This window comes from Meles meles, chromosome 2 (assembly GCF_922984935.1).
Source record: "Meles meles chromosome 2, mMelMel3.1 paternal haplotype, whole genome shotgun sequence".
NCBI classification, from domain to species: Eukaryota; Metazoa; Chordata; class Mammalia; order Carnivora; family Mustelidae; genus Meles; species Meles meles.
Window position 1 is genome coordinate 4,343,060 of NC_060067.1, and position 25,039 is coordinate 4,368,098.

General features: G+C 47.4%; 1 protein-coding gene across 2 annotated transcripts in view; it reads right to left on the reverse strand.

Annotated features, from left to right (window-relative positions):
* Positions 1–25,039, reverse strand: part of FRAS1 (Fraser extracellular matrix complex subunit 1) — a 406,500-nt gene that overhangs the window by 4,683 nt on the left and 376,778 nt on the right. For both annotated transcript variants that reach the window (XM_045993253.1, XM_045993244.1), the window contains 9 exons: positions 24,805–24,965; positions 22,495–22,709; positions 19,143–19,293; positions 17,622–17,729; positions 16,054–16,213; positions 11,799–11,915; positions 5,040–5,206; positions 1,902–2,107; positions 590–736 (listed from right to left, as the gene is read on the reverse strand). In XM_045993253.1, coding sequence (XP_045849209.1) covers positions 590–736; positions 1,902–2,107; positions 5,040–5,206; positions 11,799–11,915; positions 16,054–16,213; positions 17,622–17,729; positions 19,143–19,293; positions 22,495–22,709; positions 24,805–24,965 — 1,432 coding nt within the window. The remainder of the gene's footprint in view (positions 1–589; positions 737–1,901; positions 2,108–5,039; positions 5,207–11,798; positions 11,916–16,053; positions 16,214–17,621; positions 17,730–19,142; positions 19,294–22,494; positions 22,710–24,804; positions 24,966–25,039) is intronic.

Here is a 25,039-nt window from a genome sequence, read left to right on the forward strand (position 1 = left end):
CATCGGGCTCTCTGCTCAGCAGGGAGCCTGCTTCCTCCTCTCTCTCTGTCTGCCTCTCTGCCTACTTGTGATCTCTCTCTGTCAAATAAATAAATAAAATCTTAAAAAAAAAAAAAGAAAAACCCGAGTACCATATGCACCCCGATACACACAATGACAAGTGCCTCTAACCAAATTAAAGAATTTTACTATTGCTGCGGTCGATTGGGATAGATGATGAGAATCTGGGGTGAATGGGGGCGCCTGGGCGGTACAGTCAGTTAAGCTCAGCTCTTGGTTTGGGCTCAAGGTCATGATCTCAGGGTCGTAAGACAGAGCCCCGTGTCTGGCTCTGCACTCAGGGGGGAGTTTGAGATTCTCTCTCTCCCTCTGCCCGTCTTCCTGCTCATGCTCGCTCTTTCTCTCTAAAATAAACAAATAAAATTTAAAAAAAAATTGAGACTGAGTGATAAGCTTAAACCAATACACAAGACCCACCAGCAAGAATGCTATAAAAAGAGACTAATAGTCCAGAGATAATGTCGTTTCCCTTTTTGTAGCTCTTCAAGTGGCCTTGGTGTTACGCGCTTACTCTTCTCACCACACTCACCTTATAGAGCGCGTCGACTTTCAGAGTGAATCCATCCACACCTGGCATGCTACTGACCACATGGAGATCAGGCAACTCAGAGGCAAAGTGGGCCTCAAAGGGCACATCGTGGAAGTACTTATCCGTGACTTCGGGCTGACTGCGGTCCTAGAATTTCAGGAGAAAAGAAATGAAAGGTTTCGAGAGACGGAAGAACTGACCAGGCAGGTGGCCGTCAATGGGAGGAGACACGTACTCTCCGCTCCCGCCTTGGGTTGGGTCGGGAAAACACGTGCCACAGAAGCCCTTTCCTTAGATCGTCCACCTCCTCTGGGCACCCACCGCTCCCTTCAAGGAAGGGCGCTTGGAGGCACCTGGGAGCTCGAAGCTCCAAGAGTGGGATAGCCCAGACAAGTAATTCTCAAGCCATTTGTCTCAGGACCCCTCACACACTTAACAATCAAGGACCCCAAAAGTCTTTTATTTATAGGATTTATAACTATCAATATTTACTCTCTTAAAATCAACACAGAAAAATTAGCAAATACTTATTTTCTAGTTCATTTTAAAGTGGCAATGAAAAAGCCACTGAGTGTTAACATAAGTAACATTTTTTAAGAGCAAATACCTGTATTCACCCCCGCCTCCTCAGAGAGAGCTGACATTGTATTACATTTCTGCAAATCTCTGAAAAAGAACTACATCCTCATAACTTCTACATTGACTCAGTTGTGATGTGTTAGTTTGGCTCAAGTATAGGAGGAACATCTGGCCACACATGGACGTGTATTTGAAAAGGGGAGAAATGATTTCATACCTTTTTCAGATAATTGTGGATATTCTCTCTGATACCAAATCAGACTCGGTAGGTGATATTTAAAAAGATTAGTTACAATGTGGAATTTGAAATCACATCGATAAACCTTCATCGTCTCTACACTCATGAGGGGATTAGCGTGGGGAAAAAAAAGCGAGCATCATTATATTATTATGAAAGTAGCTTTGACCTCGTGGACTCCCTGAACTAGAATCAGGGATATTCGGGTCCATACTCTGACAAACACTGGCCTTGACTTTCCTTTTCCTGGGACGTTAATAATAATAATAATAATAATAATAATAATAATAATAATAATAGCCTGTCTTGTTACCCACTGTGACCACCACGTTTGGTAATCCGTACTCCCGTTGAGCTGATCAGAGAGAAACAAGAGCACTGTGCATCAGAGAACACCGCCGGGAAGGGGGGGGTGTGTTCCACCTGCTTGGGGCAGAACTCCCAGCTGAGGAGTCAGCTTAGGGGTCAGCCATGCCACACTAACGGTTAGCGTACCAGCAGCAGAAACCTGTGTTTCAGGTGTTTGTTCGGCTGGATGCATCCATACTGGGGCCCTTCGTTGTAGATTGTCCCCGTGGGATCAAAGAAAGGCACGTGACCATCCTTCCCGGTACAAAGATAGACCTTCTCCAGCTGAAGTTTGTAAGCCGAATTAAGGTTTTGCTCTGGGTTCCAAAGTACTCGGCCATAAAGGATTTGACCTGGAAAGATTGAGAGGCATTAATTGGGTCACACTTTAAGATTAAAGAGAAAGAAATGTCAAGGGTAGGAAGGATTTAACACACTCCTTTAGGGTCTTTCTATGAAGAGCTTTATGGTTCCATGCGCCCTTAAAATACTCATTCGTTCATTTCTAGCTTCTTTTATTCCATAGACATTATTTAAGCATTTACGGTGTGCCACGGACTCTGCCGTGCAGAGGGGATACAAAGGTGAGTGAGATGCAGCTGAGAGGACAGAAATAAAACCTAACCAATTGCTAAAAATAGCACGGCTAACTTTTATCAAACTCATACTATTTGCTAGGTACTGTGCTAAGTTCTTCCCATGTAAGAAACTCGCGTAGTGCTCACAATTTTACAGATGCGGAAGTGGATGCACTGAGTGGCTAAGTGACTTGTTGAAAGTCACGAGGCTAGTAAGTGGTGGTGGCGGGATTCAAAGTCAAGGGACTTGGGCTCGAAAACCCACCCTTATCCTAACACTGTACTGCCAGGAGCCACGATGAGGAAGGTCCATAGTGTTACATGAGCAGACGGTTGAGCATAGAGATCTGCCTGGGGAGAGGTATGGAAAGGGTTAAAGAGGAGATATTATTTGACCAGTATCCTCAAACATCAGTCGTAGGCATTTGAGCATTTGAGGTAGGAGACTGGGGAGAGCATCCTATGCCAGAGAAAGTCCAGGCACAAAATACCGAAAGCTGGCCGGCCACGAGTCCTAGTGTGGCTATTGTCTCCTTAGTACCTGCTGTGGCGCTTTCTTTACTTCCACTTCCTTTCCTTATACTATTTTTTTTATTCTTCCCAAGAGCCCAAGGCAGGTTCAGTTATTATCCTCATTTTGAAGAACGTGTCCAAGGTTTCCTATCTGGGACATGGGAGGATGAGAATCTGAGCAGAAATCTGTCATGTAGAGCGTTTGCTATGTGGCACTGCGTAGGTCTGTGTGACTAGAGAGGAGGATGGCTAGAGGCTCTGGCAGGAGAGACTCCTGGGAAGATAGGTTAGGGGTGCTGGGGAGCCTGGACTTGGGTGTTAAGAAATGAGGAACAGTGGAAGGTTTTAAGCAGGGGTGGAAAATCAACATACTGGGGCTTCAGAAACATGGAGAGTGGAGGAAAGACAAAGAGACTAGAGTCACAGAGATTGGGTCGGGGGCTACGCTAATGCTCTGTGAGAGACAGGTGTCTAACATACAGCTGTGAAGCATGGGATGAACTCAAGAAATGTCTGAGAGCCAGACTTCACTGATCTTAATGATAGATGGGAGGCATGGGAGACGTGGAGGACGATACTGAGGTTTTTGCCTGGAGCACCTGGAGTATGATGATGTAGTCGATGCAGCAGTGGATATGGAGGAAGGAGATAAGTCCTGTTCTAGACATTCTAAGTGTCTGAAAGACACCCGTTTGAAGCGGCTTGGTAGTTCCAGACCCACACATGGAAACGTAGAAATGAAGTTTGGAGACATCAGGGCAAGGTCAACTCTTAAGGAATGGCTGTCGAGGAGTAGGAGAATAGGGAGTTCAGGACAAATGGATGGGCCGAGCCATAGGGATGACCAGAGGTAGGAGCGAAGTAAGACCAGAAGGAGCCATGCATGGAACCTGGGGACAATCACATGGATGTGGCAGAGGACAAAGACCCAGGGCAGCAGCATGACACGTGGCCAGAGAAGCAAGATGGCATCAGGTGAGGCTGTTGGGCAAAGGAAACCCAACAGGACATAAGTGTCAAGATCCACAAGTTTGATGCCATTGACAAAATAGAGCTCCGAGCTACGTGTGGTGGGACACTCCCAGCCTGCAACAGATGGACGGAGATGAAGGGCCACAGAGACTGTGTGTGCTCACTGCTCACTCTCTGAAGAAGTTTCTCAGAGGAAAGAAAAGGAGAAAACAGACTTAAGTTTGAAAGGGAGTGAGGGCTGAGGGATGCTTTGTTTTTTCTGTTATGGGCAGACACACTTGAGTGTGTCTTTAGGATGACAGAAAAACCCCAGAGATGAGGAGAAGGTTAAAGGAAGAAAAAAGGCAGAAGGGGCCATTGAGGGAAGAAAAGCAGATAACTAATTCATTTATTCAGTCAATAAATATTTATCAAGAATCTAGGCACTGGTGGTCTGGTGTGCAAATCTGATATCTGATCACAGCCCCTACTCGTGGAACTCAGTCTAGTGGTAGACATAAGCCACAAGTAAAGAAATTTGTAATATATATTACACAGTATTAAAAACGGTGAGAAGCACTATGAAAATGAGTAATGTTCTATGAAAGTGAAAAGTACGGAGGCCTATGTTCCGTTATCTGGTGTGGTCAGGGAAAGCCTCTTTGAGGCAGTTAACAGTTAAGTAGAGACCAGAAGGAAAGAAAGGACGATCCTTTTGAAACATCAAGGAAACCAGTTTGGGGCGAGGAGGGGGCAGAGGAACCATTTCTAGTAGAGAAAGCACGGTGGAGAGTACACGGACATTTGGCAACCCTGCGGCGGGTAGGCAGGGAGGGCTCATGTTGCAATCTCTCTCGGAGTAACTGAGAGATAAAGCAACTTACCCAAAGTCAGACAGTGTGTTAGAATCTGGTTGGAAGCCCTAGTCTTCCTACCATTCAGACCGGTGTTTTCCCACAGTACCACACTGCCAGTCATTACAGTACCAAATATGTGACCTTATTTCAATACAACATGAAGGAAGGATATGGTTCTGTTTCTTGACTAAACCTTGGCTGTCCTGGAACCAAGCCCGGGGTATCTTCACTGGAGAGTTGCTTGAAAGCTCAGGAGCAGAGATGCTAGTCCAGAGACCCACCCTAAAGCATCTGAAGTCTAGCCAGAGTCTCTTTCTGCAGGTGAACGAAACAACTTACCTTTTTATTATTATTATTATTATTTTATTATTAACATAACAACTTACCTTTTGAGAAGGCCCCTTTGTAATCCATTTCTGCGAGGGACATATCGGATGTATTGGGGTCCATCAGGAACACCTTCTCGTTATTGCAGAGCTGAAATTCAGTATTGAGCGAATACACAACTGGTACAGGGCGGTTGGTCTGCTGGAATGCGATGGGGATCAGGAATCTAAACGCGGGAGAAACAAGAGCTCCTTGAGAGCAGGGTCAGCTTTGCAGACTTCATGCTGTCCTCCCTTCCCATCCTCCTCAGGACTGTGAACCGATTTTCATTGCAGGTGCTTAATAATCACCAAATAAAGCGATGTGTGTAGGAGAAGACTTATTTGGAGCAATTTGAGGTTAATCTGCTCCTTTGAGTAGAAATAATCTAATTCATCTTTAGAACTCTTTTGGACTCTGCTTTTCCTCGCCGTTCATTCCGAAGGTCCCCAAGGTTGCTCTTTGACTGCTGAAGGGCTCACGGCTATGGAGACCTGCCTAGACTTCTCTTTCCCTGGTCTGCCTGCTCTGAAACTTTGACTCTTTCAACCCGATCCAAAATCATTTATCCTATATCCCACTCTTCAAGACATTGCTAAACCTACTCTCCTGCCTCACGCCTTACTTCAACCTCCCTGGCCTGCTTTCTTGGTCTTTGGAATCTGTCCTTTTCTTCCCAGCCTCTGGCACCTAAGGCTCCTCCAGCCAGACTGGCCTTCGTTAGGTCTCTTGACATGTTCTCTACTCCGTATTTCTACTGCGGGACTCACTATTCAACAAATATTCGCTGCACTTTTATTATGTGATAGAAATTGTCCTAGTGATGGAAATTCATCTGTGAACAAAGCATATGCCCTCAGGGATAATACATTCCAATAGAGAGTCGGTTAATAAAATAAATTTTAAAACATAGAACACAAGAAGGAAGCAGGTGATGAAGAGAAACATGAGGCAGAGAAAGGGAATGCTAGGAAGAGGTTCAGCTGGATATTTTAAATATGGCGGTCACAGAAGGCCTCAGTGAGAGGAAAGCTAGGAGGATGGAGCTCCCTTGCCTGAAATGGGAAAACTGTGGGAGGACTAGTTTCGGTGGAGGAAGGGGAGGGGTTCAGCAACAGGCATATTCAACTTGGGAGGCCTACAAGAGAGCCAGGTGGAGAGGCAGAGCTGGATGTGAGAATGTGAGAATCCGGATTCAGAAGTCCAGATGTGAGAGGTGAGCCTGGGATGAAGGTGCTCCTTTGTATTTAAAACCTTGGGAACGAAGGATGAGTGAGACCACCATGTGAAAACAAGAGAAAGAAGAGACAGTTCTAGCACGGCACTTAGGGTGCTCCAAATTCAAAGGCAACGGGAAGCGGAAGAACCAGCAGAACAGTGAGGAAAAGCCCGTGGGTAAAAGAAAGCCTATAGAGCATGACACCAACTGAGTGAAGATAGTGTTTCAAGGAGGTGATGGAACGACTGTTAACTGTTGCAAAGCCGTTGCAAGAAATAAAGGTGAGACTCAACCTCTGGTTCTAGTAAGTTCACTGTTGACCTTGACGAGACCAAGCTGGGTGAAGGGATGAGCACGGAAGCCTCACTGCGGTGGGCTCAAGAGAGAGAACGGAAGGTGCTAAACTGGAAATTGCAAGTCTAGGCAACTCTTGAGGGATAACTCGAGGTACAGGGAAGGGAAAATGAATGTGGAGGCAGAAACGAAGTCCAGAAATGACTTTTTTTTTTTAAAGGAGAAGTTACATGTTTTTAATGCTGATTGGAGTGATTCATAGAGAGAGGAGAATGGCTTATAAGATGCTCTTTATAAAGTCGGATGAGAGGATTTGGGTTTCAGTGCACAAGGGGGGCGCTGGCTTCAGTAGGAGCTAGGACCCTTCCTTCATGGAAAGCTATGTACCTGTGGATGCGGGGAGGGGGTAGACATGACGGTAGGAGCTTGGGTGAGTTCTCTTCTGATTTCTTCTGTTTCCTCCAAGAAATAGGACACAAGATAATCAGCTGAGAGTGAGAATGGGGAAGATATAGCAAATTTGAGTGGGAAAGAATAAAATCGTTGAGAAGAATGAGAGAATGAAGACATTGGTTAGGGAACTATTTTGTTTTCTGCTGAAAAGACCTGTGGGTCAACTTGAGGTTAGTGATAATGAATTTGAAGTTTCCTGACTTTGACCTTGCTCGACATTCTGCAATAACCCTCCTCCTCTGTCTGCCTTTCTTTGCCTAGTTAACTCTTATTTATTCTCCAGATTCCAACTCAAACATCACAGTGCCTAAGAAGTTCACTTTCCTTCTCTTCCCTTCCAGGCAAGGTCAAATTCCTTATCATTTGCTCTCTCTTTCTCTTTTTAAAATTTAATTAATTTATTGGAGAGCAAGAGAGAGAGAGAGCAGGGGCAGGGTCAGAGGGGGAGAGAGTCTTAAGCAGACACGGGGCTCCATCTCACAACCCTGAGATACTGACCCGAGCCGAAGTCAAGAATCAGATGGTTAACCCACCGAGCCATCAGGCGCCCCATATCATTTTTGTTCCCACTATTTTGTGCACTTTTCTTTCACGGTACTTATCATGATTTGATATTTTATTTAAATAAAGTGACTTTAAATACAAATCGGGTTGAAGTCTGCTCCACCTATTACCGGCTGCACAGAGTCTCAGCCCGCGTCTACTCGCTCCGTGTCGTACGTACTGTCATCGCTAGCCAAGCTTCCCACACACACGTTTGTTAAGGAACAACGTGTGAGGGATAATTTCAGTGCTTCATGCTTGCAGCTGAGCCCACTGGACCATTCCTTACTTCTGACTGAAGGTGCTCCATTGGGTAGATCTGAGAGGTGGGGTACAGGGAGATCTTGGAGCGTAGGAACAACGGGCACAAGCTAGGGCTGACCCTGCTCCGACAACTTGGATGTAACCATTAGTTGCCCCAAGAGCTCATTTAGCAGACTCAGGAAAACAGGTTTTCTTGGTCCTGGTATTATCAGATTCCACATAGTGCCTGACACCTAAGATACTCAATAAATAGTTACCGATTAAACAGAATAAATAATGAACTAGAGGGGATGACGGTGATTTATAAGGTGAGAAGGTCCAACAGACCTCACAAAAACAGGCATTCAAGGAGTTACAGTTCCTTTGAGTTCAGTCTGAGTTCCCTGTGTCGACCTTGATTATTTTCTGTGTTGTGGTTCTAATGCATCCCTACGGAGCCACAGAGATGATCCAATGATATGGGAAGCCCTACGGAGGGTCACCCTGGGAAGAACAGGGAGCCCACAAGTAATGATCTCCCTGATGTAAAGCAAAGACTCCCAAACCTGAAGCCTTACTAAACTGACCCAACGACACTCTTCCCTCTGCGACCCCCAGGCCCACACAGCACCAGGGGTGCAGATGGGCTGGTGTCTCCTTTGCTCCTTTCTGTCATTTCCAAACGGCAAAAGAATTTAAAAAAGGTCTGGCATGTACCCGGGAGAAACTCTTCTCACACGTGTACGCAGCCCAGAGTCACACAGAGCATTCTTCACAACAGAACGTGGGATTACACACCGAGCAGAATGGCCCAACAGCCTGCGGCACCCCCACAATGAACACTTTAGACAGTGCGGCTCGCCGTACAGTACCCACACAGTACACGGATCAACACACATGCTGGTACACGTCTGAAGCAAGAAGTGACTCAGTAGCAAAACAAGAAAAGCTGGAGAGAGAATTTGTGCAGTAGGACATTTTTATATCGCTCAAAACCACGCAAAGCCATGCAGAAGTCAGTATGAGCTAAACCAGAAACCAAAACAGGGGACGATAAGGACAAATACCACTCTAGCAGTTCCCAAGCTGGGGAGGTGGCAGACAGGGTAACCGGAGGGCCACTACAGGTGTCTAGAAGGTTCTGGGAATGTTCTAGGTCTTTTTTTTAACTTCAACTTTCACCAGTTATAAAATGGAAATAATGGTGTCAACATCGTGGGGGCACACTATAGTGAGAAGTAAATGTTAAGAGCTTAGTGCAGTCTCCCACACCGTATGCACCCCATACGTGACCTTTAATGTCGCCAGCAGTTACGATTACCTACTTTACTCTCGGTAGCCCAGTCCTGGACACACTCGCTCACACAGCTGAATTCCCATCAGATGATGATCTATTACTCAAGGTTTTATAGATGGTCCTCTATCTAAAATATATTCGTTAATTTAGAACACTGAATATGTGAATACAATCCCCCGGCATATCTTGCCTGATAATTTGCCCTCTGTTCCTCCTTATTGCAGCCAAATACCATTTTCCTGGTCACTTCCCCTCCCTCACTTGGCTGACCACCGTGCTCCTACCACGGATCTTGGTGATGTCAGCGTCCACAGGGATGAATCATCTAACACCCTTCAGCTCTCAGTTCCTTGACAGCTTTGCCTCCAAAGAGCTTGTCCACCCGACTGTGGCCACTCACGCATCACGGTCCTACTGTGTGCTCCTCCCCAAGTCTCATTCCCCAGCGCCCGCCTCTCTCACGACCACCTGCTGACTTCCCAGCTCACCTCTATGCTACTTCCACTCGTTCGTTCTCTAGTCACACGGGACCTCCCTGACCCCTGTGACCAGGAACGGGAACACCAGCACACTCGTGGGGGGAAGATAGACGCCTTGGTCCCTGTAACAAGCACTTCAGAAAACTGTCTTCAGTCTCTTCAAAAGTTAAGCATGTATCCACCATGTGATCCAGCCACTGTGTTCCTAAGTACGCACACGAGAAAACAGAAAGCCTGTGTCCATGTAAAGGCTCGTGTGTCTACGTTCATAGCGGCTCTGTTTCTCACCACCGTAACCTGGAAACAACCCAAACGTCCGCCAGCGGATGAGCTGATCCGCGAACCGGAGGACATCTGTACCCCGGGAGACGACCAGCACCGACGGGAACAGACGGCTGCTATGCACAACAGGAAAGCATGAAATACTCGCGCTCCGTGAATGAAGTCGGAGAACGATGCACCCTGTGTGACGCCACTGACATGAAGCTCTAGAAAGTGCAAAGTAATCTGTAGGGACGGAGGCAGATCAGTGGATCCCGGAGAAAGCGGCGGCTCGGGTGGGGCGGGAGGGAAGGCTACCGAGGGGCATGAGGAAGGCCCTGGAGGAAATGGGTGTGTTCATCACGGCGCTAGTTGTGGTGGCTTCACGGGTGTATACGTATGTCCGAAGTTATTGAATTGTATCTACCTTGAATTGCACGGGTTGTCTTATTGTCAATGAGACGGCAATTTTAGAACAACTCATCGGGCTCTCCGCACTGCCCGATCGGCTGCTGTCGGCAACCTCCCAGCATACCCACTTCCCCCCTCTCTGAAATAACTGCCGCACTCCCTCCTCTCTTCCCAGACCTCAGGCTTCCTTACTCTCATCGAGGCTCAGCTTCTCATTTTATGGAGAAAGCAGATTTAAGCAGATTCTACTTTGCCATCCCTGTCCTCCAATCCACAAATTCTCCCCTCGCCTAGATCCATATAGTCCTGCCCTCCTCTCTCACCGGATGAAGGCTCTGGGCTTCTAGTGAAGGCGGGCCCGTCCCCTCTTGTCTTGGACCTATCCCCACCCTGCTCAAAGTCTTGGCTCTGCAGACTTCCCCTTGTCCTGCTGCAACGTTAAATTTCACCTAACAGACCAGTAGGGTTGCTCCCACCAGTATAGAGACACCCTGAAATATTTTCCATTCTAAATCACAAATAAGACCTCCTTTGGCTTTGTTACTAGCCACTGTCCCTTTCCTCTGACACTCCTTATAATAAAACACCATCGGCATAGTCTATCCCTGTTGTCTCTACTCTCTCTTCTCGGTCTCTCACGGTCTGATCAGGCTTTAACCCTCAGTCCACTGGGCCTGCCCTTTGTCAAGATTACCAACCACTTCTCAATTGCCAAACCCAAATGGCCCATTCTCAGTTTCTTAATTGGAGCGTCACATTCCAAATTCTCTCCACGGTAATGTCAGATCCTGTCCTCAACATCCTCTTAAAGAGGGTTCCTCTTCGCTTTGCCCAGCTGCTGGAAAGAGGGTGCGAGACGGAACGCTGCCTGAGGCTCCTTGTGATGCTCTGCGGCGGTCTCCACGCCAGACCAGAGCCCCGCACACAGCAAGAGCTGAATCAACACTGGGTGAATGAGGGAAGGTGTGGGGGATGCAGACAGTCTCGGGTCTGAGGCGGGTACCTGCTACGTAGAGTCGATTCTCGTTATTCGTGGTAAGTATGTTCTGTAAAGTCTCGGTGAATGCGTGTCAGTCAGTACCGAGCCACTGTCCCGGGGCAGACACAGGGCAGAGCTCCTGCAGCCATCTGTCACATTTTCACCGACTGGCCAATACCAGCCCCGTTCTCTGCATGTTTCTGTTTAAAACACCTTATTTAACGTGTCGTTAACTTGTTAACATAGAACGTGCGGCAACGGCACTTAGAACCCGTGTCCGAGGCTTCTTATTCTTAGGCATCAAGTGGGCCTCAGCACTAGCTTGGGAGCCGCTGTCAACATGAATCACCAGTAAAAAAAGCACAAAAATGTGCAAACCACGGCACTAGCCAACCATGCAAACGACACTCATTTGTAGTGAGAAAGCTGACAGAAGGGAGAATGCTGCCTTGCTTGACCTGAGCTGGGAATGCGGGTGTCTGGGGGCTCAGCCTGTGTGCAATGACCACGAAGCCATCGCGAGAACCTATGCGGCCGTCACACACACACGGGAGCGAGGGCGTGAACGGACAGGCCGTGAGGCTTCGCCGGTTTCCCTACCTTTCCGGGGCATGTGCCGTGCAGGCCAAAGGCTTGTCTCCCGGGTCAACCCACGGCTGTGTGGGCTGCACGGTGCACGGGATCAGGTAGATGGTGTACTCGCCCGAGTAGTCCTTCCTGCAAACACGCAGAGCACACTGCGGTGAGAGGCCGTCCTCTAGCTTAGCTACTCACCCAGACACACACTGACTTCGTTCAACATGGTTCCGGGGGGTCTGCGCTCCGCATCGATAGACTTTGCGAGCCCCGAACGCAATCATCAGACAGTCCTCACTGGTCACTGCAACCGTCAGGGTATTGTCCAGACCGTTCAGTAGAGCTACTTTACCCCATTCCAGTCCTTTCCACGAGAAAAGCTGAGAGAGGCATATTGTTTATAAAATTGTAAAAAGCTCAAGGGAAGATAAAACAGAACTGGCCACTTCCTTTAGATTTCCACAAAACTCGTCTGACAATTTCTGTTTAGTGTTTCTTGTTGATGGGCGCCCTGTTTAACATGTTCTCGACTGCGAGAGATTTTAGTTATTTATTTATATTTATTTATAAAATAGTTATTTATATTTTTATTTAATATATTTATTTTTATTTCTTTTTAAAATATTTTATCTATTTATTTGACAGAGATCACAAATAGGCAGAGAGGCAGGCAGAGAGAGAGGGGGAAGCAGACTCCTTGCCGAGCAGAGAGCCTGATGCGGGGCTCGATCCCAGGACTCTGAGATCATGACCTGAGCCGAAGGCAGAAACTTACCCCACTGAGCCACCCAGCACCCAAAGATTTTATTTACTAAGGCGTGGACAGGTCAGCGGCTGCCCTGACAGAAGTGGAGGCCAATGTCTCCGGGTTAAAGGGCACCACTCCAGAGAATGCCTGCCCCCTCCCCCCCCCATTTCCTTAGCATTCAGTTTCCGGGCTCCTCTTCTGAACTCTACAGGCTCAGCCTGTCACGGAGCTGTAGAACAATGTCTCTTCTCAGAGGAGACTAAGCGCTGGGCATTTCCCTGTCTGTGCTGGATCACAGGATTCTGCAGGTTATGTCACCAAGAGCAGGGAGATTTGCACCCCCACAGCTGTTGGGCAGCAGAAGAGTCTTCCAGGCCTTGGGAGGCTGCCGTCCCGGAATGAAGACGGCAGGCTATGAATCGTAATTATAACTCTTGTGGACAATCCCTGAGAGTTCTCACATTTGCCGAGTTGGTTGTTTGCCCATTTCTTTTGTATTTATCCATTTATTCATAAAGTGACAGCAAAGATTTGGTTAGATAAATAAACAAATAAAACTTGTATGACACATCCCGGGGTCATTTTAGTGGAACGGCAGAAGCTGGAAACTGCAAGATGCTCTAAACCTGGCTTGCCTTTGCCTTTCCCACAGTTCTGTGACTTTCAGCAAACCATGCAAACTTTCAGGGCTGAGTTTCTAAGCCCCTTCCTGTCGGGCCGTCCATATGTCCGCTGTTTTCCTCCATGACCCCTCTCTTCCTCCAAACCTTGGGACAGCGGGAGATGAGACCTTATACATCCTACTTGAATTACATGAAAATTGGCATGTGTAAGGTGAATAGTGACCCGTAATTAATAGAAGCACTTAGAACTGTCCGTGCTGGAACCCTTGCTTTCACATGGGCAGGATCATGCCCCCCCCCACCCCCGCAAGCCTACTGTGGCTCTAGGGTAAAGATCAATGTCCAAGCTCTGGTCTGCAAGGCCCTGCGTGGTGCCCCCCCATCCCCTTCTTCTTTGACCTTACCGCCCATCCTCCTCATTCCTGCTCACTCCACTCCAGTCACCCCGGCCTCCCTGCTCCTCCCCAGAGAGCGAGTCTTGCTGCCAACTCGGAGCCCGGCCAGCGAGCTCCCCCACCTCCTCCAAGTGTTCGCTCAGACGCGCCCTCTCGATGAGGCCTACTGTGCGCATCCGAATTGCAATCACTCCTGATTCCCCTCGGAGCCTGCTCTAAATCCTGTATTTTTCGGGACACCTGGGTGGCTCAGGTCATGATGTCAGGTCCCGGCATCGAGCCGTGCGTTGGGCTCCCTGCTCAGCGGGGAGCCTGCTTCTCCCTCTCTCTCTGCTTCTCCTCCTGCTTGTGCTCTCTCTCCGTGTCAAATAACTAAATAAACTCTTTAAAATAAATCCTTCATTGTTCCATAGCACCCCCACTTTCTGACATGAGCCGCTATGCTTGTTTACTACGGCCATGTTTTGTGTCTTCATACTTCCCTGTAAACGCTGTGTGCAGCTTTATTTTGTCCACGGATGCATCCTCGCGCCCAGAACCTGCTCTAACGCACAGTAAATAAAATGCTCAATAAAGATTTGTTGAACGAATGAATGCAGGACAAAGTACACAGCTTCCCAAGCCCACAGTCTTACTTTTCTCATCCCTAAATATGATTTGGGTCCATTTCCTCACTATCCCTGCAAATGTGCCAAACAAGGCCCTGGAGGTAGGTTTTGAGTTCTGTAGGTCTCCTCCTCTCCGTCCTGAGAACTAGACCTTTCTCACTGCATCATGGAGCACGGGCCGCACCAGCCCCTCCATGAAGCCTCGGACTCTCCCTGAACAGCGATGGTCTCCGCATTCCGTGCCTCTCGCCTGGCACATGGCGCAGCAGCTGGATGCTGTTCTACACTTTGCCACTTATCTATATAATTTTGTCTCCTTTCCTTAAACTTAAACTCCTAAGAGATGCTTATTCAGGACTCACCATGTGCTAAAACCTGCATCTCTGGGGATTCAAGATCAACCAGGCATGCCTTTACCCTCGGGGAGCTCACAAGCTAATGGAAAGTGGGACCCTACTTTGAGCGCGTCACATGAGCTGCATCCCAGGAGAAGCTGGAACAACGTGGGAAGAGGAGGAGGGGCTTCCAGCCCTGCATGGAGAGTCAGGGAAGGCATCACAGAGGGGTCAGCATTCGAGTCTTCGAGCTGGGGCTCGGAGGAGTTCGAGGTCTCCAAGAGGGAAGAACAGGGAGGGCAGAGGGAACTGCGAAGGCCGGAGGTACTGACGGGCGGGTGGGGTCAGGGGTCGGTGAGATTTTTAATGCGGTTCAGAAGGTTGGCTTTGAGATGAGGCTGGAGGGGAGGGCACGGGCTTTGAATAAAGAATTTGGACTTTATCCAGGAGGCCGTGGAGAGTCAGCAGACGATTTAAAGAGGACAGTTTCTGTGTCTATAAATTAGGACAAAGTATGTGTATGATCTCATGGGCTTCTAGGAAGCATAGCCTTTGAAGTTTATTACATATCGATTTCAAAGGAATCATTATTAAAAAAATATCTGATATAAAACCCAAAATTCACAGAGAAATCTTTTTGAAAGTGATTCTTAAGACAACCCGCTACGTCTTAACTAGAAAGCTGGTACAAGAACTTCATGCTAAATACCATCTTAACTTCGTGATCTAGAAAACGAGGGTGACAATATTTACGATGGACTCCTGGTTGCCTCGTTATCCTTTTTGTGGTAGTAGTTTTAATAGTGTTCCTCCTATCCTTCCCCTTTACAAAGGAGAGAGTTTACGTATTTAACCGATTCCTATTCTACCTCTGTTTTGGGTGTAGGAGAGAAACAGATCTTATTATTTGTTTTATAGAAGATTGGGCCGTCAGGGGTGCCTTCTGGACCTGATAACCAGAGAGCGTGGGTTTTGAACTGGTTGTAGTGATTGGGTGGAAATTTTCTTATTATACTAAGGTTTTTAAAAAATGGTTTTACTTATTTATTTTAGAGAGAGAGAGAGGAAGAGAGAGAGAGAGCATGAACGGGGGGCGGGGGCAGGGCAGAGGGAGGGGGGAATCTCAAGCAGACTCTGTGCCGAGTGTGGAGCCTGACCCAGGGCTCAACCTCACGACCCCGAGACCATGACCGGAGCTGAAACCAAGGATGTGTAACCGGCAGAGCCACCCAGGTGCCCCACCAGGGTTTTAATTAGACGTGTTTTCCAGGCAGATGTGTCCTGGGACTAAACTCTAGCCTTCGGGATGTGGATCGACGTGAAATGCGGCCTTCCCAGTCATGTCCGCGTCCTAAGGGTAACCACGTCCTCATCTACACACCATGAGCTGATCCGACTGACTTCGTTTCTTTCTCTGTTTGTCAAAGGGTCATGTCTACCCCTGCCCTTAAAACGGAAATCTAACTTCTGCCGAAAAAAGAAAAGAGAAAAAAAGACAAGGCCACGTGTCCCAGGCTCTGGAAGAGACTGAGAGCGTTTCAGGTCTCCCCACGCCCCAGCCCACACCCACCTGTTGTAGGAGCTCGTGGCTCTCCAGAGCTGATACGGGGAATCGAAAGTCTGCGCGCTCCACAGCAGCTGCAGGTCAAACTCGATCCCCCCCAAGTGGTCTGGGGTCAGTATGAACGACCTCACGTCCGGCAGGCTGTGGTGCTCCGTCACAAACTGTCCTGTTTCAGGGGAAGCAACACACCCCACCATGAGTCTGGTCGTACGTGAGACGAACGCTCTGCTAACGCCTGCACCGAATTCATATTCTTCCACCAAACAAGTAAGGCTGTACCTTCCCCCTCACACCTTAGGATCCCTCCACCCTGGCTGGACAGCACGGCATCGCACCCCGGCCTACCAGCCCGCTCACGATGGACGCTATGGTCACACGACTTGTCAACAACACCAGTGATCCTCGTGAAAGTGGTGCGGGCGCGTTCACAGTAACAGGGGTCCTTGTGTGGCAATGAATGTCAAGGACACTTAGTTTTGAATTCCCAAAAACATGTCTCTTAAAGGCAGAAAGGTCTTGGTAGTTTATAACAGAAATAACCAGTTTCAGATAAAAAATAATTACACTTCGGGGTGCTTGGATGGCTCAGTGGGTTAAAGCTGCTGCCTTCGGCTCAGACCACGATCCCAGCGTCCTAGGATCGAGCCCCATATTGGGCTCTCTGCTCAGCAGGGAGCCTGCTTCCCTTCCTTTCTCTCTCTCTGCCTACCTCTCTGCCTACCTGTGATCTGTGTCTGTCAAATAAATAAAATCTTAAAAAAAATTACATTTACAGCCACTCAAGTCCTCGGTAGAGGGAGATGGTTGTAAACATCAAGGCAAATGTAAAGGTTACTCAGCAGGACACTTCCACTCTTTAAAAATGCAGCCATACAGTGTCGCGAGTAAATGAAAGTAGACAGACTTCTAGACTGAGAGACGAAAACAGAACAGCCAGAATGCAATATGTAAATAGGGATTGGACCCACATTCCTTTTATATAAACAGATATAAAACAAATATAAAACAATATAAAAACAGATGGAAAGGCATTTTAAGGCAAGAGAGGGACTATGAACAGGAAGTAGATATGATTGGATCAATCTGAAATATCTTGGATGCGGTGATACCACCGTGAGGGGTAAGAGAAAGCCTCTGTTCTCAGCAGAGGTCTACTGAAGGATTTAGGGTAACCTGACATGACGTCTGCAACTTCTTTTCAAATGTGGTGCAAAAAATGGGTGGGCATGTGTGTATGGAGGCATACTTATAGAGTAAAATGTTAACAATTGTTGACTTTGCTTTTCATTGCTCTATTCTTTTGCCTTTTGTCTATGTTCGTAATGTTTCTCTCTTTTTTAAAAGATTGTGTTTATTTATTTGACAGACAGAGATCACAACAGGCAGAGAGGCAGGCAGACAGAGAGGGGGAAGCAGGGTCCCCGCTGAGCAGAGAGCCCGATGCAGGGCTCGATCCCAGGACCCTTGGATCACAACCTGAGCCGAAGGCAGAGGTTTTAAGCCACTGAGCCACTCAGGTGCCCCTGTCATGTTTCTTAATAAAAAAATTGGGGGAAAAACTGCCCTGATATTACCTCTGAATTTGGCATGGGTCTTGAATTCAATGACGAGACGGCCATCCTCTCGAATGTAGATTCTTATTATCTGAAGCCTGGCAGAGAGCACACTGTCTGTCTGGATTCCTGGGCAGGCGATCACACACCAAACATCCAGGTTAGAGAACAGAGAACATCTCCGAGACAGTAAGCTACACGTGAGTCGTCCCAGTGATACCTCTAAGCAGAGCCGCAGTCATTTGAATGTAAGTTAAGAAAAATTTGTATATTCATATGAACACAGAATCTATTTAGACACATTTGCCAATTAAAACTGAATAACAGTTCATTCTACTTGGGTTTTTGTTTTCTGTTTTTGGTTTTGGTTTTGGTTACAGTTCCATTCTCCTGACATAGTTTCTTCATACCTGAAAACGCCACAGCCCAGGGTCAGGGCTCTAGCCCATTGCTCAAAAAAACTGGTCCTTAAACTTCTTGCTGTCAACTTTACACCAGGATGTGACGACAGGATGTGCATCTGCCTCAAACTCTATGTACTTTTCCTCATGAGGACACCTTTCATGACCAACAGAACCATAAGAAATGTCCTGGTGGCTACATTTAGTATTCAAACCAATGGATGATTCAAGATTAGCTTGCAGAAGCCCAGCCATATACGGCACGACGTGAGCAAACCACGGCTTCCGGGGGTAATTACAATCAGGATGCTCGATGGGTTCGGTAGGACCCAAACTAAAGGGTAAACAAAGGAGGGAAAACAACGTTCAAAAAGAACCCCAAAGCGCAAGAAATTAGCTGACCCAAGGTGTGAAAACTTCCAGGTTATTTTCCCAAGAGAAATATAAAACAAATGATTTAAGTTCAAATCACTCAACAGAAGAAAAGACTGTACTTTCCATTACTAGAGATGAAACCCAACCTACTGGGCATTCCTGGAGCTGTGTAGTAGCTCAGATCAAGGAAATCCCCTCCGGGGAGGCCAAGAGGAAGAACGGGAGCAGCAGAAGGAAGGGGAGATCAGTCTGGGGCATCGTGAGGTAGCAGGGGGAAAGCTGGCTTGGGGGACACAGGAGGAAGGGTGAGGTCCTGGCTGAGAGGCTCTCGCCAGTATGCGGATCTCTGGTTCCTGAAAAGAACCATGTCCATACGCGCTGACATTGGAAGGCCTCCCGGGATAAAAACTCGATCCAGATAGCTAGCGACCCAGACTAGAGGACAGCACATGACTGACAGATTCATACACTGTCCGTTAGGGGTTCAGAGGTCTCCTCTTGGAGTATAATCATGTCATTTGCTCCTAGTTAAAAATGGTGTGATTTGTGGCATTTAAGGAGCAAAAGGGTCTTCGAATCAGGTGCACGGGAGCGGAAAAATATATCAAGGTTCACTTTGTTCATCTGGCCTGAGGGGCAGCCCTCCTCTGACTGTCTGCAGAAAACGGGACGAGGAATGCAGCTCCCGTCAGAAGTCACTACTTGCTACCGCATTTCATCTTGCTTGATCATAAGGTCGGGAGAGTTGAGATATCAGCGGGTGTACCTGTTCTCCACAGAACGGTGTCGTAGAAGAAGGAAAACTCCATTTCGGTGTGGTGCTCCAAAGAGGCCCAGCCCCTGGGGGCTGTCACATAGATGTAGGACACATAGAGCGGCACGTGGACGGTCAGGAAGGACTGAGCGGAGTCTCTCACCTGCCAAGCAAATGGTGCACACAGAGGGTTACTTGTTCCCTGGGATGAAAGGGCACACGGTTATGACATCTCAGTTCAACTTTTACTTCCTCATTTAGCCACTGACTCACTCAATAATTTCTTTCTAAATTTTTAAAAAGATTCTATTTATTTATTTGTCAGAGAGAGAGAGAGAGAGAGAGAGAACAAGTAGGGGAAACAGCAGGCAGAGGGAGAAGCAGACTCCCCGCTGAGCAAGGAGCCCAATGTTGGACTCGATCCCAGGACCCTGAGATGAAGGCAGAGGCGTAACTGATTGAGTCACCCAGGTGCCCCTCAATCAATAATTATTAACCAAGTGCCCACGACATGCTAGGTGCCCAGGCACCAGACTGAGCTTCCTCCTCAGCAGTGAGAAGCCTTTATGGAACCCACAGTCTAGTAAGGCAATGCATACATTTACACAATCAAGAAAGGGATGGGAAGTGCCCAGGAGGCTTCTTTTACAGGCTGATCTGGGAAGGCTTCTCTGAGGAGGCGCCACCTGAACAGAAACACTCCTGCAGACTGAGAAGGATACTTGCGTCCACTGTTCAGTCGCTGGAAGACTTGACGGAGACTTTAAAAGTAACAGTTATTCCCAAAGAATTAAGACATAGTCCCTCGCTGACCACATTTTCCAGTGACCTGTAGGAGCGTCCGAATCAACCCTAATTGGAAAGATGCCCAAGTCTGGACCCTTGGGACGAGTGTGTGGCTGACGTGGGTGTTTTAGTGAGCAGTCACATCTCTTGCAACAGGAACTCAGGTCATGGGTCTTGGATATCGTGTCTAGGAAACTTAGCCACACACAGTTCAGAGCTGCAGATGCTTGTGTAATTCCCCGTCTCATACTAGCCTCACCGAAAGAGTTTTGAAAAGGCAGCACCTCACACTTCCAAGAGATTCGTTCTCCTAAGGGGATTCCTTTTACTGCTACGAATTAATGGCTCAAAAAATTTTTATTTCACTATGAACAAAAATTGGATAGAAAGGTAACAAAATACAAGCAGAAGTTTTCATGGGGAACGTAATTGTGTATACATGTGTATGAATGCGGGACTTGATTTATTCATTTTGCATTTCCTCCTGTAAACATATTATTTCTTTGATAACAAAAAAGCTTAGTTTGAAAAATTGTTGTTTTTGTCACTGGTAAAATACTGTAATATACTCTACTATGGAACTTACATTTTTCTTTTGTTTTCAAACACAATGTAAAGTGTTTCCTTGGGTAGTTTAGGAAAAGACCCAAATGTTACATCATTGGGACATCAACATTTTCTTTTTCTACAAAATGTTTTCATATTCAGTGGTATCAGGGATTCAAGGTTTGATTCCAAATGTTTCAAAAGACCCTGCTCATTCCATATTCATTAAAAAATATCTTTTGAAATGTTTTATTCTATTTTCTTTGGAAAATTTTCAGATTTTCTCTGGACCTCATGCCATATTCTGCCCCTTTAGTACATAGGCTTTGTTAAAAACACACGGTCCAATCTCAAAATTGTTGATATTAGAACCTCAATAATTCTTTAGTTGATTGGAAAAATTAATTTTCCCTCCTCTGTTTTTGCTTTCTATTCTTTATCCCTCATGATATTACTTGTTAATCCTTAAAAAAAACAAAAAACAAAAAACAAAAACCACCAAACCTTGACAAATGCTTACCACATACCTACATTGTGCTAAGTACCTTCCTATGCTGAGATGATTGGCTACAATTTCAGAAGAGATTCAGAGCAGTTATGAGAGGGAAAGACATGAACTAGGGCTTGGTTGTAAATTCTACATTCTTTCTACCATATACCAGCTGTTTCAACCATTTCTGAAGAAACAGACTGCAATGAAGTACTTCTGTGTATCTATTCTATGTTGGTTTAAGAAGTGGGGCATTTACAACGAGAAATCTTAGTCTTTGAGATTTTTAGGCACATTCTGAACAAAAATACCCCCAAATGTAATTAGAGTAAAAACCATGGAGAACACAGAATACTAAATTTTGAGAAGCCAGGGGAGGAACCAGTCACTTAGTTTTGCATTTTGGGGAGATGAACGTTAGGTCATGCAACTGCAGAAACAGAAAGCAAACCTAAGAATGCCTTAATTTTCCATTCGCTAGAGGGCAGTAGTGCATCTGAAATGAGAGTGAACCAAACTGAGAGGCATTACAAAGGAACAAACAAATTTGAATCAAAGACGCAGTCCCAAAATAATTACTCTAAGTGCCTCCAGAAGTCCCTCTTTCGGTGTGTTTGAATCTGATTTGAAATGAAGAACAAACGTCACTTTTAGCTCACTGAGATAGCCGCTCATAAGTGGGTACGATCTGCTTTAGATTTAATTTTCCTATGAGGATCCGTTAGCCTCATCCCTTTGATAGAACTGCCCTCCTAGGACGATGGCTTCTTACTAAAATTCTGTCACTCGTGTTTAGTAACTGTTAAGAAGTGTCGGGGCGCCTGGGTGACTCAGTCGGTGAAGTGTCTGCCTTGGGCTCAGGTCATGATCTCCAGGTCCTGGGATCCAGCCCCCACGTTGGGATCCCTGCTCAGTGGGGAGTCTGCTTCTCCGTCGCTCTCTGCCCCTCCCCCTCACTTGTGTTCAACCTCTCTCTCAAATAAATTTTAAAAAGTGTCCATTTATGCAAGGTTGTCAGTTCAGCACAGGTTTGAAGTAGGCATGAAATCAATGTGTTTTAAACAATTTTCTCCATAATGTTTAAAAAGGGAGCAGCTCTACTTGTCTTCTGAAAGGGCGCACCTCATTTCAACTTATTTCCCCAAGCACGGAAGAGAATACTTCTACTCTGTAATAACTTTACCATCAAAAGTAAATCCTTTTGGCTTTCCACAATATACCTAGAGGGAAAAAAAAACCCTATGTATCTGGATAAGTAAATATTAGATTCTTATATAAGTGGCTGTGCCAGACAGTACATTTTTTCCACATTAATTTTAACATTTTCCACATTCTTTTTCCAATGACTCAATTTAGCAGACTTTGGGGGGCTCCCTCTAGCCACCAGGCTGCTCAGGGACTTAAAGAGGACTCCCTTGGCTCTCCCAGTTCTTGGGGGCTGCTGGAAGCAACTTCCTAACAGAAGTGCTTTCAGGAGCAAAGAAGGTTTCCATACAGCACTCAGGTGCGCGCCGCCTTCCCAGAAGCCCCCGGAACACCCACCTGGAAGTCGGCAGTGACAGAGCCCCCGCAGACGTCAATTAACTCGGTCATGTCGTAGTAGGCATCAAAGGTCCAGACGCAGCTCTTGAGGTTCAGGTGTTTGTAGAGCCGGATGGTCTTGGGCTCCCGGACGCTGGGGTCGAATTGGAAGGGGCGGTCGTACCCAGGCCCCAGGGCGGTGCTGTCATAGACCCTGTCGTCCAGGAACCCTGCCTCTGTGTGGGGGGAGGAACGAGGAAAAGTGACTCCATCTGTGGACATGCCCCTCACTGGCTGCCCAGGAGCTGAGTGGGGAGAAGGGACGTGTCCTTGTGAGACTGAAATAACCCATCCTTCCTCAGAGACCCTATAAGAGAGCAACCAGGCTCCCAAAACACACTGAGTGAGAAGGCGAGGGGAGCTAGACCACCTGTTGCCTGGGGTTAAATATAGTGACTGAGGTCACAGGCCCTCTAAGAGGCTGCAGGAACCCCAGGAAAAAAGGTGAGCAAATGACATTATCCACGGAGTCAGAGCTCATGGTCCCATGTGTCTTGGAAAAGAAAACACATTGAAACTTTGCAATCAATTCTTGAAGACACAGACTTACTATATGGATAATTTGTTGATGAATTGCTATTTTTTAAGACTGATTTTTTTTGGGGGGGGGCGCCTGGGTGGCTCAGTGGGTTAAGCCTCTGCCTTTGTCACAGGGTCCTGAGATCGAGCCCCGCATCAGGCTCTCTGCTCAGCAGGGAGCCTGCTTCCCCCTCTCTCTCTGCCTGCCTTTCTGCCTACTTGTGATCTCTCTGTCAAATAAATGAATAAAATCTTTAAAAAGAGAAAAAAAAGACTGATTTTTTTTAAAAAACAGCTTTTATGTAAAGACAAAAAACAATATCTGACTTCCTCCTCCCCTCCTATAGTTTCTGAACTCTTGGGAAAAAATATCTTAATTTTGCATTAAGGAGTAAACAGCTCGCTAATGGTGCTTGACTGAAACTCCCGTGCTGCGGGAAAAATTGTGGGGAGAAATGCTGCCAAGCTACCGGACTGTTCTAAATTAAGGAAGACCTTAATGCAGCGGCGAGCCAAATACAGATGCGATTTTAGAGTATCAGGATTAAGGTTCTTGACAGCACTAAGGGCAACCGTAGAATTCTGAAAGAGTTGATGCATTTCTTAGAACGTTTAACACCAGCACCCGGTCCTCTGCCCCCAAAAGGACTAGGATCTCAGTTAACATGTGTTGAATTTAATTGTGTTTAAGTAGGAAAAAGAACCAACTTTCAGCCGACAGCCAGAGCATGTCTCTTTTCGCGGCTGCAGATGTGGACCGGGTAAACGTTCAGGTGTAGCTCAGTGACTTGCAAATACTTTACCGTCAACCAATCTCTACTGTACAGACTGTCACTCCTTAAAGTGAGGCCTAATGAACGCGAACCAGCTTCCCAGACTCCGGTAAATGACTCATCAGTTGTCAAGGGAGGAAACGCGCGTTTAATGGGCACTTGCTCAGGTAAACGGACATGGACAGGATGCCCTGTAGAGTCAAACGTCTGCCCCGGTTAACACAGAGCCGAGCTGCTCCACGGTCAGCAGCTTCGGGCCCGGACCCGTGGCACGTCGGCTCCTCGGGCCCCCCCTCCTGGCCTCCAGTGATGGAGTGAGCTGCAAAGAAGGCCCGTCAGCTGGGGAGGGACGTAGGGTGAGTCGGGCTGATGGGTCTCTCCAGAGCTCCCGGAAGAGTCAGGACTGTGGCCTGACCTTCCCCTCTGCCCAGTTCTGCTTCCTCCCCTTCCCTTTGATGGACGCTGGTCCCCAGTAACCACCTTGCACCCCACACTCCATCTCAGTTTCTGCCCCCAGGGAACCCATCCTGCAACACGCGACGTCTGCACATTAGCTTTCAAAGGCGGCTGCAGTAAGGCGACTTTAGGGTCCAGACCCTCCCCCACAGTGAGAGAACCAGCAGTTAGCACGACAGCTGCTTTAAAACGTCTACAAAGTAAACCATCACCCGACGGGCGTCGGTTGTTACCCTCATGTCCCAGATAAGGAGACACCGGTTTGGGGAAGTCCAGCTCTGTGTGCGGGTGTGTGGAGAGCGGGACAGGGATTCGGACCCGAGACGGTTTGATTGCAAAGTCCTTGTTTTCCCCCAATCCCTTCGCTGCCTGAGCGGCCTGTGCCTGGCCGCCTGCTAGGAGGAACTCCACTCATCCCGCAGATTTTGAGGACGGGGGACAGGAAAGCAGAGTCCACTTCGCTGCGTCCCCAGGCCACGGGGCTGGGCTGGAAGGGGAAAGCCACGCGGAGGCCGTCCCTCACCTGAGATGCCCCTCAGGTCGCGGGTGCTGACGAGATTGGAGCAAACGTGCTGGTGTCTGTAGATGGACTCGGACAACAGGAAATGCAGGTTGTGCAGCGGCATGGTGGAGATAAGCGGCAGCATTCCGTCCTGGTGCGGGATCTGCACGGAGATGTGGATTCTGGGGCCAAAATGGGCAGAGAGAGTGTTGAGGCACACGCCGGGAACCGCTGCCGCGCTACAGGTCCTCCTCAC